This window comes from Andrographis paniculata, unplaced genomic scaffold, assembly GCF_009805555.1.
Source record: "Andrographis paniculata isolate CXL003 unplaced genomic scaffold, ASM980555v1 Contig62END, whole genome shotgun sequence".
NCBI classification, from domain to species: Eukaryota; Viridiplantae; Streptophyta; class Magnoliopsida; order Lamiales; family Acanthaceae; genus Andrographis; species Andrographis paniculata.
In genome coordinates, this window is record NW_026137598.1 from 2,359,005 (window position 1) to 2,375,506 (window position 16,502).

A 16,502-nucleotide genomic window follows, 5' to 3' on the forward strand; every position below is an offset into this window, starting at 1 on the left:
GAGCCGAACAGCATAAATAGACTCGTTTAGTAAACGAACGAGCCCGAGCTTTGTTCGCGAAAGTTCGCGAACGTTCGTTAAAATAATATATTTATTATAAATATTATATATTATAATTTATAAATAAATAAATTATTAATTTAAAATAAAAATAAAATAATTCCAATTTTCAATTTTAATTTATATATAAATTAAAAAATTCAAAATTAAAAATAATTTTAAATTTCAATTTTAATTAAAAAATAATCCTAAATTCTTAAATAAAATATCATATATATATATATATCAAAACTAAAATAATATACAAATTATTAATTATTTACGATTCACATTCCCGTTTCTCACCCAATTTCTACAACCCTAATTTCCACCACTAGCCGCCCGTTCGCTCCACCATCGCACCACCAGCCGCCCGCTCGGTCCACCATCGTGCCGCTGCGATTCTCCTTCAACGCGCGCCGCTGCTACGATTCTCCTTTACCGCGTGCTGCTGTCCTCCTCCACCACACCACTATTTGCTACGATTCTCCTTTACCGCGTGCTGCTGTCCTCCTCCACCACACCACTATTGTTGTCCTCCCAGTCCGACCTCCACCCGGTAAGTTTGAGTTTATTTTCACAATTTTGGATTTATCGATTTCATTTAGTAGATAGTTGGATCTATAATTTTTTTTTCACCGACTACAGTTTTCTCTGCATTTCTCTGTTTTCATATGCATATATACATATATAAATATATATTTCAAAAATTTGATGACAGAACTGCTAGATCTACCGCTCTGAGCTTTCTGATTCTCTTTAGTATTTATGAATAAATATTCATATATAAATTTATGTGATATTTTGTTAAAATATATATTATATATATGATTAAAAGTAAATAAATTAATTTGTTTATCTAATATTTTTTTTTATTTATAATTGTAGCTATGTCTCAAAGTCAATCTCAACAAGGTTCATCTACTGTTCCTACTATGGATTCTATTGATTATCTTGTTGAATAAGTTCTCATTGATAAAGGTGAGGATGATGAAATGCATGAGGATGTCGATTTGAAGATTCTTGCCGATAATCATGAGAAGGATAAAGAAGAAAAGTCGGAAGAAACTAGGGAGGCTTATAAAAAAAAAAGAAGCGAGCTAAGACATCATATGTGTGGCAACATATGAAGGAAATAACTCAACCTGATGGGTCACTAAAAGTGCAATGCGCTCATTGTAAAGGGATTTTTTCAAAAAATTCGGGAGGAACGACAACTACTTACAAGCGTCATCTGGACAGTTGCATTAAAACATCTTTACCATCAGAACAACAGATTCTATCTTTCACCATTGAATCTCATTCTGAAGGGATAACTTCGATTGCCAATTATCGGTACGATCATGCTAAGGTACGGGAACTTGCATCTCATATGATTTTGGCTCATGAATATCCTTTTTTTATGATGGAGCATGCCATTTTCAATAAGTTTTTTAAAGCTATTTCTCCATTTTATCAAAAGATTAGTAGGCATAATGTGAAGAAAGATTGCATTACTACTTTTGAATCTGAAAAAAAGAAGTTGAAATCAATGTTAAAGGGTGTTACAAGAATTAGTCTTACAACTGATTTGTGGAAGTCGAATCAAAAGGTTTAATATATGGTGGTGACTGGACACTTTGTAGATGACAATTGGATATTGCAAAAGAGAGTGTTAAATTTTTGTAATGTTCCACCCCCACATACAGGTGTTATTATTGTTGATGCACTTAGTAGATGTTTCATTGATTGAGAAATTAAAAATAAAGTGTCTAGTATCACAGTTGATAATGCTTCTTACAATGATGTATGTGTGAAGAGATAGATTGAAAGATGATTTGTTATTGAGAAAACACTTAAGTATTGGGGGAAAGATATTTCACGTTTGTTGTTGTGCGCACATTCTGAATTTGTTGGTTCAAGATGGTCTTAATGAGATTGGTTTTGTGGTTGATTGTGTTCAGGATGGAATAAAGTATTTGTATAATTCTGAAGCGCGTCTCATTGAATTTAGCAAGATAAAAAAGAAACTCTCTTTGTCTCCGAAGAAATTATTTCTTAATTGTCCAACACGATGGAATGGAACTTATATGATGTTAGCTTCAGCTTTACAGTTTAAAAATGTGTTTTTCTAGATATGCTAATATTGATGTTGGATTTCGTTATGTGCCGACTGAACTTGAATAGAGCCAAGTGGAAGATGTTTGCAAGTTTTTAGGAGTTTTTCATGAGATTATGAATATGATTTATGGGTCTAAGTATCCAACAACTAATATTTTCCTTCCTGAGTTGTATCGGATTAAAGAGCTTCTTAATGAGAAATCCACACATCATTCTTCTCATATAAGGTCTATGGCATTATGAATGGAAGAGAATTTTGACAAGTATTGGGGAGAAAGTAATGTGTTGATATCTTTGGATGCTATTTTAGATCCAAGATATAAAATGGAGCTTGTTGATTTTGCTTTTCCAATAATTTATGGTGAGGATGAAGCTTCAACTTATGTGAGTGAGACAAGAAGATTTTGTATGATCTTTACGATGAGTATGTCACAAGCTACACTTCTGAAGAGAGGCCTACGATTGTACCGAAGCGTAAATATTCTGAAATTGGAGGGTCTTCGACTTCTAACTCTTTGGGATCTAGTGGGTTTGGAAGTGAAGTTTTAACCGAAAAAGCAAAGTTTCATATGCACGTGAGTAAGTCTAATAAAGCCCCGCCACAAAAATCTGATTTGGATGTCTATTTGAGTGAAAGTAGATATGATTGCGATGCCAATGCAAACCTTGGCAAGTGATATATTATCTATTCCTCTAACCACAGTGGCCTCTGAGCCTATGTTTAGCGCCGGTGGTAGAGTTATTGATGATCGTCGGGTTTCTATGTCGGTTGATACGGTGCAAATGTTACTTTGTGGAAATAATTGGATTAGAAATTTGCATGGCCTTAAAAAAAATACTCCATAAAAAAGGTAATATTTTTCTTATTTTCTTTATTTAATTTTTTTATATTAAAGTAAATTGATATAATTTTGTACTTTATTACATGAAGAGTTGTATGCTAAGGAGTTTTTTAACTATAAAGAAATTAAACTCCTAGGTTGTATTTAATTTAGCCATTTATTTTTATTTTATATATATTGAGACTTGTATTTATTATTTTTACAGATTTTCAAAGCTAAAGGCGTATTTTCTTGATGAATTAACAATTTGATAGCTTATTTTTTGGTATGTATTTTGTACATATGATCTATAGTTGCATTTATTTATATTTAAATATACTAACATATGTATATATTAATATTTGCAGATTTTTAGCATTAAAGATACGATAATTTTATGCATCGATGGTTTGATGATGTATCATGATTTTATATCTGGGTACTTATTTTATTCTATAAGTGTACTTAATTGATATTTAGATATAATAACATATTTATATACTAATATTTGCAGATTTTCAGCTTTAAAGATACGATCATTTGATGCATCGATGGTTTGATGGCGTATCATGATTTTATGTTTGAAAAAATTGTATTTTCATTTAAGGTTATGTTGGATTGTGTTGATGTTAAGCTTATATTGGATTGTGTTGATGTTAAGTTTAAGTTTATGTTGGATTGTGTGGATGTTAAGTTTATGTTGGATTGTGTTGGATTATGTAGGATTAAGTTTGTGTTGGATTAGATTGGATTAAGTTTGTGTTGAATTAAGTCGGATGTTGTATTTTGTTGGATTATGTTAGATTGAGTTTGTGTTGAATTGGTTTGATTATGTTAGATTAAGTTTGAGTTAAATATGATTGGATCATGTTGAATTAAGTTTGAATTGAATTAAGTTTGTAGTGGATTATTTATTTATTTATTTATGAATTATGATTTATTGCATGTTTTAATTTTAAAAAAATGAGACAAACGAGCTTGAACGAGCTTGAACGAGCTTAACCGAGCCCAACCAAGCCTAATTGAGCCGAACACGAACACGAGCTCAAACATTAAAATTTTCAAATTAGCCGAGCTTGAACACTATAAACGAGCTCGAAAGCTTAACGAACGAGCTCAAGCCTTGTTCGTTAAGCTTAACGAACGAACACGAACACTCAAAATTTGGCTCGGCTCGACTCGTTAACAGCTCTACCCTTCAGTACAGAAATAATAATTCAGAAAATTAAAAATAATTAATTAATTTTTCTAATTTTAATTATATCTTAATTTTGGATTTTATCCATGTACTCAAATTAGACAATCTTTAATCTTGGTAATAAACTTTGATATCTTGATAACCAAATCCAAGCTATTATTTAATAATCAAAATTTTAGATTTCAATATTGGTAATATAACCTAATATTATAAATTAAATCAAGATTCAATTGTCTTATCCGCAACCAAAAATAAAACTCGTGTGCTACCCACTTCATTTGCCACTCGGCCTACCAACTTTTTAGACTGTCCATTAAAATTTTTGTTGGATGGTCAATCAAAAAGTTTTTCTAACCATCAATAAAAAAAAATTCAGATGGTTAATTAAATATTTTATCACATCGTCAATAAAATAGCTTCTCATACCATCAATTAAATAGTTTGTCATACCATCAATCAATTAGTTTTTCAAATCGTCAATCAAATATTTTTTTTGAGACGGTCAATGAAAGATTTTATATGACTGTCAACCAAAGAGTTTATCTGAGCGTCAACCAAAAAATTTATCCGAGAGTCAATCAAAGAGTTTGTCTGACTATTAATCAAAAAGTTTGTTTGACGGTCGATCCAACGACCGAATCGGTCGACTTAAAGCCCGACGTACCATTTGCCTCTATCTGGCATGTTTATCCCATGGTCTGGAAACACCGAAATACTATCTTACCCAAGATAAATATGAATTATAGAAGACATGTGAAAGCAAAATATTCATTACAAACGTAATATTTCTTTATACTGGGAAGTAGGCTAGTTTACACAAAAGATGAACATTATTTATTTGATGAAAAAATAAAAAGCTTTTTATTTTTAAATAGGTTCCAACATAAAAAAATATTAAAAGAACCAACCAACAGACACAATGAAAATAAAATCTTTAAAGTCAATCACCAACGAGGTTATAGAGGAGGTTATGATTAACCAGGTATGAACATTTTACATACATATACAAACTATGTGATTTCAATATTTTCTATAATTTGGGTGTTAATCCAGAAAATAAAGACTCAGATCACTAAATTCAAGAAAATTCATTTTTATTCAACAAGACAATGCTAAACTTCACATGGAAGATATTGATCCGAATTTTAAGAGGGCGGTGTGTTGTGATGGATTCAACATACACGTTTTCTTTCAGCCATCAATAGTCCGGATATAAATATAAATAATTTTGGTGGTGTTGAGCGTTACAACCACTACAAGTTACAATAGCATCCTAGAGTGTTAAAGATTTGTTAGCAGCAATTAGCAAAATTTTTAAAAGATTATGTCACACAATACTGAATAATATTTTCTTAAGTTTACAGGGGTATCTTATGGAAATCATGAGTTGTAATAGAAGCAACAACTATAAAATCTCCACGTTGAAAAATTTGGACTAACAAGAAAATGTATGCTCCTAACAGACTTGAAAATTGATCAAGAAGTGATCATGACGTGCATTGACATACTTATATAAGCAAATAAAGCACAAAATATGAAGAATTTATTGCGACTATCGAGAAAATGAATTGATGCATAGTAAGATATTTTCAATTCAGCAAAAGAATAGTTTGATGTTGTAAAATCAAATGATTGTTTTTGTAAAACTTTGACTTTTTGCATAGTAGAATCAAAGTTAGCAGTAGTATGTAAGTTCAAATATGTAAAGGACCTTTTCTCCAAATTCAAACAAGCTATAGAATCACAATTAGTTTTCGGTTGTAATGAAAAATTAAACAGAGTAATTTGTATGAAAAATTAAACAGAGTAATTTGTGGGGGATAGAGGAAGAAGATAATTGTCTTATTATTGGAGCCACAACTCTCTCTCATCAATCATTGAATATCGAATAGTTGTGGGTAGGCTCAATTATAATACACGGGTGAAGATTTTCACTCTCAGATTAAGGCATCATCATTGACTGAGAGACATGAGTAATTTTGGACATTTTTGGCTAAAAGAACTGATTCAAATAATTATCATGTTCCAAAATTTTTAATGAGATACACACATGTAATCCACTCTCATATTATAGTCTCATCGAGTACGGGGCAAAAACATATTATTTTGTTGGGACAACAAAATTGCACACTCACAAATGAATGATCGCCTAGTGTTTCTATTATTAAATTACTCAATGAAAGGTATAGTGCTCACGTAATAAAAGGGATGACATTATACGACGTTTAAGTCTTCAAAACCTCATATAAGTGACACAATCGTTGTAAATTATAACTAACATACCACATAAAATCATCATCTCGAGTTACATACTTAAGAACATAGTAAAAGTATACCTCAACACAATGATCGAAGTTTCTGTGAAGAGACATAGTGAACAACTATTTCAAGCGTTTTCTACCAAACCCAGAGAAACAAAAAGAAATAAATTGTTAATTACACAAACAAACAAATTATTATAAAATAAACTTATAAAACCTAAGTTTACCTAACAAACAGAAAATATAAAAAAACAAAAAGTTTAAAACAGCTTCACCTCCTTCACGGTACTCTGAAAAGTCTAGGACGAGAGGGTAGTAGATGTTTAAGGAAAGATAACAATATTGCATAGATGGAACAGTTGCTTAAGGAAACCGTCTCGATTCTAACTAGTTTTTCTGTGTGAAGCTTCGGAAAAGAGATCGGCTATGATGGTCTCCGACACTGGTGAGCCCAATTTCAAACTCCGGCTCAGAGTCAGGGACATAAAATAGTCGAAAGTTGAATACGTAGTCAACAATATAGATAAGGTCAAATTCAGAATCGAGGAGCCGTCAGGGTCTCTTGAATCCGGCCAATGAATTGAAACTGTAACACAACCTTCAAAACCCACTGTTTGTCACAAACGAAACAATTTCAATTGTGAATATCCTTCCTTTGTTGGCAGTGAATGAGGTTGAAAGGAGATTGTAGGATTTTGGGTAGAAAGAATGGACGGCATCAGAGTAAAAAAAAAAATTTAAAAATTTTAAAGATCCATACGAGAAATAAGAGAGGCTTTTGTGATGTATTATACATTTATCACGCAAACCGTGAAACACTTGTTTAGTGAATAAGTAATTATGATTTGGTGTAGTAATATTATTTAGAGGTATTTATTTTGAAATGTAATTAAACTTATTTGATGATATTTATGCCATATTACATGAAAAGTAAATATATATTTTTATTTAAATGAAAAATAAATTTAGTTAAAAGAAAAATAGATAAATTAATTATGAACGAAATGACAAATGGATAAATAAATAGTTAGATGTAGAAAAAAGATATATTTTGTGTAAATATATATATATATATATTTTGTATTTATATTAATAAAATAACACATGAAAGAATGGCAGATTTAGTTGGGTTTGATTTTAAAAAATTTGATTTAGGTTTTAAATTTAAATAATACTTAATTAAATATTTTATGTGATGAAATTGTTTTTTTTTTTTTTAAATAATAAAAAATTTAAATAGTAATTTTCTTTTAAAACAAGATGAAAAAAACACACCCTTAGAAAGAAACATCCTTAGCGATGGAAAAAAAAAAAAAATGGCGCTCTTTTGAAAATTTTTGATCCAAATCTTATTATTATCAAAATATATTTTTTTTTTAAATATCAAAAGAAATACTTATTTTTTAAAATTTTTATATTATTATATTAAAAATTAATTTTATATTTTTAAAAAAATATTTATATTTATATCATATTATACAATTATTAAATTCAAAATTCTTATTATTTAAATTTCAAATTTTAAAATTCAAACCACAAATGTATAATAGTTGTTGGGTGTTTATAAATTATAAAGATTGTGTTTGGTTGATTCTTTTTATGGAGTGCCAATAGCTATTGGTTGTGCTCCAAAGGTTAGTAATCGATATCCAAATCCAATGTCTTTAAATTTTTTCTTCTAAAATATATAAAATGAAAATTTTATGTTTTTTATGTTACTTTTTAAAAATATTTTTTATTTAAAATATCAAATTAATATACTCTTGATTCATTTTAAAAGTATACATTTAATTTTGGAGATGAACTTAAGAAATAATAATAATTTTATAATAGTAGTGAATAGTTTAAAGTAATATAAAAATAATTTATATTTATTTTGTGTAAAAGTAATGATGCTATAATAAAATAAAAATATGATTCATATTTACTAAAAAAAATAATATAATCACTGAACAACTCAAAATAAAAATATATATATAAATAGGCTGAACTAATCGATATATAAAATACTCATTCTTTTCCAATGTCTAATTTCAAAATATTTATTTCTTATTTTAGAAAAAGTAATACTAATATATTAATATCAAAATATCCGTAACTTTTATTTAAATTACAAGCATATCATTAAATTACTTAATACATAAAGTGAAAAGTTATAGAAATCAAAAAAATTTATACACTTCCACTAACTAATATTCCCTCCGTTCGCCCGTAATGACTACATTTACATTTTGTGTTATTGTATTTAATATTAAAAATATCATAATATTTGTATAATTTTTTGTGCAAATTTTCTTTTGTTAGTATTATAAGACATTAATAAAAATATTTTTGAAATTTTTTTTAATTTGTATTATATTTTGATATAATAATTAATATTAAAAAATTAATACGAAGAAAAAAAAAAAGTGACTTTAGAACTTGATAGAGATAATAAAATTTTATTTATTTTTTAATTTATTACAATTTTTTTAAAAAAAAAAAATTAATTTGAAACGAATGAGGTATTACAATTCAAAAATATAATTTAAAACTCGAACCTAACTACATTTTAACTTTTTTCTTTTAAACACCCAAATACAATGAATGGTTGAGCCCGCCGACCAACCAGCCCATGAAAGCCTTGAAGCCAAGGCACTTCTTTCACGTGCCTCCCTCCCGCCAGCCACGTGATTTCTCATCGACACGTGTTTCCATCATCATTACACATTTATCACACGTGTCCTACAGTACCCACGCGCTTTCTCTGCTCTTCGCTCGGGGACCACTCTCCCTCCCAACACCATCCACCCACTCATTTATACTTCACCCTTTTTTTCCTTATCCAAACACCAAGCTCATCCGGTGACTTTGGGATTATTTTTTATTTTTTATTTTTTATTTTTTTTTGAATATTAGAGATTTTTTAAAACTAAATTATTAATATAAAATAAAATATTTATAAAATTATATTTAAATAACATATTAAAATGATATCAAATTATATATTCCTTCTGCCTTAAAAGGATTCTATTTCTTATTTTCATCCGTCTCAAAATAAGGTATTATTTTCTACTATCTATCATATATTATATAAATGCCACCACCTTTATATACACGATACAAGGATATTTAGTGGACGGAGGAAGTATATTAATTTACAGATATACTCTTATATATACACGATACAAGGATATTTAGTGGACGGAGGAAGTATATTAATTTACAGATATACTCTTATATATACACGATACAAGGATATTTAGTGGACGGAGGAAGTATATTAATTTACAGATATACTCTTATATATACACGATACAAGGATATTTAGTGGACGAAAGAAGTATATTAATTTACAGATATACTCTTATATATACACGATACAAGGATATTTAGTGGACGAAAGAAGTATATTAATTTACAGATATACTCTTATAAAAAATAAAATTTTATACAAGTAAAATTTCAATTTGATATATATTATTAATATAAAAATTATAAAAAATAAAATATTTAAATATTTATTTATTTCTATTTTGGAGATATATATATATTTTTTCTAAGTGAGTTATAAAATAAAATACGGAGATATATATTGATTATAACTTGGAAGTTCCCGTGAAAAATTAAAAGAAATAAGAGGTGTGTTTGATTTAGATTTAGAATTAGGTATTTAATTTTAATCTGAACAGTATTTTACTTTTCAAATATATAAAATAAAAAAGAAAGAAAGCCAAAAATAATTATCCCTGGCACTGCAGCACATTTTCTTTCTGTTTGTTTGGTTATTTGGAAGGAAAGAAAACATAGCACAGTATGTCATGCTTTTCTTATGCAGTTCCTTTAGATTCCTTTTTATCTTAAAATAAATAAATAAATGCTAATTAGGTTCCTTTCGTTTTTCCTGGTCAATTATAATTATAATTTGTGCAAGACATATTTAAAACGCGGTTTTAGATATTTATGTATAATTAATCGATTTTCAAAGCATTCAAATAACGCTATAAATAAGAATGACACTGTTTTATTATTGTTATTTTTATTATTGATTATTAGTATTATTATTATTTATTAAAAATAAAATAAAATAAAATGTTGAAATCCAAAATGATCGGCGGCTATGTTGAAAATTGATTTGATTTGATTTGATTTGATTTGATTTCACCCTAATCTTTTAACCTAAGCGGCTAACCAGGGTTAATATACAAACCACGGGCGCACATGCAGCGGTTGGACTTGGGCGGATCGGATCGGATCGGAAGCCAATTTAGCCCCCATTTTCTTCAACAAGGAAACAAAACGAAACAAGCTTGGTTTCATCTATCTAGCAGATCCTTAGGTCAGTGGTTTTGTTGCCAATTCGGGAACCCAGGATGATATGATGATGGTGAGCAGTTTCTTTTCTTTCTCTTTCCGTTTCGTTTCGTGATTTGATTTTGCGGTTCTGTGTGTATAAATGATGTTTTCGCAATGCATGTTCCTGTAGATTTGTGGTGTTTGAGATCTCGGAGTGAGTGCTGTGGCTGTCTAGTTGGTTGGGGATCTAGCGGGAGAGTATTATTGGATGGGTTTTAGTGCGCCTTGCACAAATTTCTGTGATTATTCGGTGTTCGACACAGGGAGGACTAGATTTGTGTTGTGTTTCTTCTGTTGAAAGAGTTGGGGTTGTTGTTTTCCAATTTGTGTGGGACGTTGTGTGTTATGAAGGTAGGATTTGGTATGGCGGATGTTGGGTGGAATAATGAGGATAAGGCCATGGCGGCTGCAGTTTTGGGGACTAAGGCTTTCGATTACTTGATTTCAAGCTCAGTCTCTGCTGACTGCTCGTTGATGACAATGGGGAATGATGAGAATTTGCAGAACTGGCTTTCAGATCTAGTGGAGCACCAAAATTCCAGTAATTTCTGTTGGAATTACGCTATCTTTTGGCAGCTTTCAAGATCAAAAACCGGAGACTTGGTTTTGGGGTGGGGGGATGGGTGCTGTCGAGAGCCCCGTGAAGATGAAGATTCTGAAGTTACACGTATTCTCAGAATCAAATTTGAGGGTGAATACCACCAAAAAATGCGAAAAAGGGTTCTCCAGAAGCTGCATATTTTGTTCGGGGGAACTGATGAGGATGGCTATGCTTTTGGATTGGATAAGGTTACTGATGTCGAAATTTTGTTCCTGGCGTCGATGTACTTCTCCTTCCCCTCTGGGGAAGGGGGCCCTGGGAAGTGTTTTGGATCCGGGAAGCATCTCTGGTTGTCGGATGTTTTGAAAACTTCGGTAGAATATTGTGTTCGATCATTTCTTGTCAAGTCTGCCGGCATGCAAACCATTGTTTTGATTCCAACGGATGTCGGTGTTGTTGAATTGGGTTCGGTCAAATGTATCCCCGAAGATATGGAGCTATTGAATGCCATTAAATCTTCCTTCTCTTCGTCATCACCACTTTTTGGTGCTAAGAAAGGCCTGCCGGCTTTGGCAATAAATGACTCGAAAAAGGGGGATGCTCGAATTGCAAGTTTGGCAGCTGGCAATCATGCCGAAATGGTTCCCAAAATATTTGGGCAAGATTTATATTCTAGTCAATTGCAGTTTAGGGAAACACTTTCTGCCCGGAAATTAGATGAAAAGAAGTCCGAACCACAACCAAACAAGAATGTCATGCCTTTCACCAACATTCGGAATTGTTTTCATTCTACGGCATGGCCAAAATACAGCAAACTGAAGCCTGACGGCATGGTAGAGATTCAAAGACCCCAGTCCCCAGCCAAAAACCTTCACGAGCTTGCCAATAGAACAAGGGATGATTATCGACATACTTTTCAGCGTCAAAAGTCATCCCCACAAATGCAGATTGATTTTGGCGGAGCGCCCTCAATGCCCAAACCGCAGAGTGTCGACTCTGAGCATTCAGACGTTGAGATCTCCTGCAGGGAGGAGCCTGCGGGGATATCAGAAGACAGGAGACCTAGGAAGCGTGGTCGGAAGCCAGCAAATGGAAGAGAGGAGCCCCTAAATCATGTCGAGGCAGAGAGGCAGCGACGAGAGAAATTAAACCAGCGATTCTATGCGCTTAGAGCAGTTGTTCCGAATATTTCCAAGATGGACAAAGCCTCCCTTCTGGGAGATGCTGTTACTTACATAACCGAACTGCAGAAGAAGCTGAAGGACATGGAGTCGGAGAGGGAAAGGCAAGGAAGCATCATGTCCACGGAAGTCTCAGCTTCAGATGCCGAAATCCCATCATGGGTTCCCAGCATCGACATCCAGACCAACCACGATGGAGAAGTTACCGTGAGGGTGAGCTGCCCGTTGGATACCCACCCTGTATCAAGGATCGTGCGGGCTATAAATGATGCACAGGCAACTATCATTGATGCAAAACTTGCTACTGCAAACGACAAGGTGTTTCACATTTTTATTGTCAAGTCTCATGGATCGGAAAAGCTAACTAAAGAGAAGCTCACAGAATCATTTTCAGATAAGAACAATTCCCCACAGCAGTCGGCGGCTGTTCGGCAATTGATATGAATATTATTGTTTACTAGGTAAAACTATAATGCTTACTACACCAATATGGTAATCTTATGCCAAAGGTTTTGATAATATATATATAGCTTTTACTTCCAGGTTAGGAAAGAATGTCTATTGACCAGTAAGTACAGTGATTAAAATTATTATTAATTTTTTTTTTTGGGTATATATGTTGTCATATGTGGTTCTGGAAGATTAGTTATACAGACTTTGTTGTAGCCCTTTTGGTGCCAGAATTCTCATTCCATTTTGATTCATGTAGCTGGTTTATTGTTGGATCTTATTTGTTTTTGTTTTATATACATGTTATAATGTTGAGGACATACTGCTGTTAGTTGGTAGTTTATACTCCCTCCATCTGCGGGTCACTGTACTTCACATTAAAAATATCTTTATATAATATTCCCTGCACCGTTTTTTAGTTGATTGTCTTTTTGTTATGAATTGACAAATTTGTCCTTAATTGTATGATAGAGATTAAAAATAATAAATGAATGAGGTACAAATGTAAATTTTGTGTTTAAAAAAGGAAATAGGACAATAGTTATTCCAAATATGAACGGACGGAAAAAGTATAATTTTTTGTACAAATGTTACAGTGTAAGTATTTTTACATTTTTTTCATAATTTATACTAAATTTTGATGTGGTAATTAATCTTTATAGATCAACACACAAAAAGTAAATGTAATTTTTAGAGTCGGACGACCGTAGTATTATATTGTATTCATCTCTTAATTTTGAATTCTCAAGCTAGTTATGGTGAATGCATGCATTTCTTCCTGAAATAATTGAAGGGTGACTGAGGAGAAAAAAACTTAAACCTAATGTTGCAAGCAGACCAAATGTTATACATATATCACAAACAGAAGCAAGCGAAGGAGGAAGATGGATAGATATCCATTGATTGACTATAAGCAGTTAGTGATACAAAATGTGATGTGAGATGCTTACACAACAAACATAATCACTCCCAACCCAACAACTCTGTCTACATATATATATATATATATATATTCATCAACAAATAACGAAGATTATTCGCTGATTTATATCGTAGTCATAATTATAGCAGATATAGGCAGGCATGGCAGCATGCCCACGCTACGAGGATGCCCAGCAGAGCGCCCGCAAAGACTTGGGATGGAGTGTGGCCGAGGAGTTCCTTCAGCTTGCGTTGGCTCAGCGGGTGCCCTTGGAACAAGTCCTCCACAATCACATTTAGAACCTACATACATACATTTCGATTCAACATTACTGTCTCAAAATAATATAATCCAAACTAAGATCAGATAAGATATTATTGTGTTCATTCGACTAACAACATGTATATTTTCAAATGCCTTCGCCACCTGCAGTTTACTAGTAAAGGCGCAACGATGTGACATCTCCATCCGACCACACTAATTTCGCATAGCAAAAACCAGAAGACTTGCTCACAACACTCAACAGGCCATAACACACCATTTTTAGTTCGCGGATTTGTTGAACTAGCAATTATTAACAACCATAGATTCTCTAATGATAAATGAATTCAGATCGGAATACACAATCACTTTTGTAGGTTAATAATTAAGCGGTCAAGATGGTATAATCATTATTAGCTTTTGATACACAACACCTAGCGCCCGTATTGCAAAACTATGGTCACATATCAATCTCCCTTCACAAAGACACTGTAAATATTACTTTCACGCGCCAAGGTTCTAAGCTAACATTTTTATACATCAAGATCTCCTGAAACTAGCGTTGAAAATTAGCTAAAAACATCAACTACAAATTGATGGGAAGTAAAGAAAAATAAAACAAATTCATATATCGACATGTAAAGACAATACAGATTCTTCCAAGGGTTAATGATAAAAACACCACATTTCAATTATAGGGTTCACTAGAATCCTTCTTCCTCTTCCGCATGTAATAAAACCTCTCCCTCGCCCTTTATAGACATATTCTAGTGACTAGCCTGGTCACTAGAAAGCCCCCATTCATTTACAAAGCTTACAACAGCAGGCATTCACTTGCCAACATAAGTTTCCTCATTAAGTCCAAAGATTACAAATTTGCTTATAATAGTAGTGTTCGTATATTTTATATGCATACCCCACGTCGAACTGCCAGATACATCCTTTAATATATGTATTCATACGGCAATAGCTATTTTATCCAAAATGAACATAATGCAGGACAACTTCTGTGCAGTAAATGCAACCATATTCTGTTTGTCATTTTACTAGATCAGACACAGAGATGATGATAGAGAGTTGTTCGAATTCGAAATAGTTACAACTGAACTGCCAAGGATCCTACATAATTGATCATAGAGTAAAGGCAATGAATAATATAGAGAAAGGATGATTAATTAGTAATTACCTCTGCCTGCATTCCAGCATGGCGGCGAACGCCGATAGCATCATACATGACGATCAAACTAAACCCCAAACAAACTGGGAACAAAGAATCAGCCACGCCATGGCAGATAGCAACAGAGGTAGTCAATGCAGTGCACAATGCAGAATGTGAAGAAGGCATTCCACCCGAAGCAAACATAATCCGACAATCCCATCTCTTCTCCACGAAAAAGGTCAAGAAAACCTTCATCGATTGAGCCACAAACCAAGCGCACAAACCCGATACAAATGTCGGATTAGCGGCTAAGGTAGCCACGAAGGGGCTTATTTTAACCTTGGCCGTTGCCGTCACGCTCATCAGCGCCGTCCCAAACGCACCATTCTGCAGGAATTCAGTTTCCTGCACCTGGAAAACGGAGACCCACTTTTGCTTCGAGGATTTCACAGCGAAGTCTCTTACTTTCTTCAGAAATGGAATTAGAGATGAGATGGGTTTGATCGGAAAGCGGTAGTTGCCCCAATTTGAATTAGGGTTTGGCGTAATGGAGCATTTGACAGCGACTGAAGATTTTTTCCTGAGCCTTGTTGAACATCTGAAGTTGAAGAGGCTAGTGTTGGAAAAACTAATCAAACTGAACCCCCTGAACCTGGAACTTATCACGAGGAAAGAGTCCATGAAAATAGCAGCAACTCAGCAGCAGCAGCAGCAGGCAAGTAATAAGAAGTTTCCGCCCGATAGCAGCAAAACCAATTCCAATAAGAGAAACAACCAAGAACAGGGAGGCATATTACGAGAGCACTGAATCTGAGAGAGAGAGAGAGAGAGGTAGATAGATAGCTATGTGGAAAGCACAGATTGGGGGATTCGATTCGAGACTGTTTTTTGCCTTCTGACTTCTGATGAGTTCATAATGTTTTCGATCAGAGGCAGAGGCATCCACGAATTAGGTAGGGAATATGCGAATACTGACGAGCGAGTGATGTTTGGCACTACTCTACTCTACTCATATTGTTCGAAAATCCTTCCCACGGATTGATTGTCCAGGGATTTGACCTTATTAATCTCCTCATTTCATTTGGAGGGCACGAGACGACGACACCAGAAGATTCAAGAGATATCTTTTTTGGATTAGAAGATAATGGATTTGTTCTGCGTCTGCCCCACTTTATTATCCAAAGCAAAGCTCTCCATCATATTATTATCAGTGTGGCGTTCATCTTCTATGCTA

General features: G+C 32.9%; 2 protein-coding genes across 2 annotated transcripts; one reads left to right on the forward strand and one right to left on the reverse strand.

Annotated features, from left to right (window-relative positions):
• The first annotated feature begins 10,469 nt into the window (after window positions 1-10,469).
• On the forward strand, window positions 10,470-13,206 carry LOC127260974 (transcription factor MTB2). The gene is made up of 2 exons (XM_051289068.1): window positions 10,470-10,785; window positions 10,885-13,206. Exon 2 carries the CDS (start codon window positions 11,100-11,102, stop codon window positions 12,918-12,920), a length of 1,821 nt encoding a protein of 606 aa, XP_051145025.1. The 5' UTR covers window positions 10,470-10,785; window positions 10,885-11,099; the 3' UTR covers window positions 12,921-13,206.
• Window positions 13,207-13,800: 594 nt separating this feature from the next.
• LOC127261349 (uncharacterized) lies at window positions 13,801-16,414 on the reverse strand. Its single transcript, XM_051289664.1, has 2 exons — window positions 15,296-16,414; window positions 13,801-14,150 (listed from the first exon to the last, which is right to left on the reverse strand). Exons 1-2 carry the CDS (start codon window positions 15,947-15,949, stop codon window positions 13,989-13,991), a joined length of 816 nt encoding a protein of 271 aa, XP_051145621.1. The 5' UTR covers window positions 15,950-16,414; the 3' UTR covers window positions 13,801-13,988.
• Window positions 16,415-16,502: the final 88 nt, after the last annotated feature.

What these genes read in the sequence shown, in the direction of transcription:
- LOC127260974 (XM_051289068.1), top strand. Translation starts at nt 11,100, where the DNA reads ATGAAGGTAGGATTTGGTATGGCGGATGTTGGGTGGAATAATGAGGAT.
- LOC127261349 (XM_051289664.1), bottom strand. Translation starts at nt 15,949, where the DNA reads ATGGACTCTTTCCTCGTGATAAGTTCCAGGTTCAGGGGGTTCAGTTTG. An exon ending in ATGCTGGAATGCAGGCAGAG is followed by an intron (nt 14,151 to 15,295) that starts GTAATTACTAAT and finishes GTATGTATGTAG; the next exon opens with GTTCTAAATGTGATTGTGGA.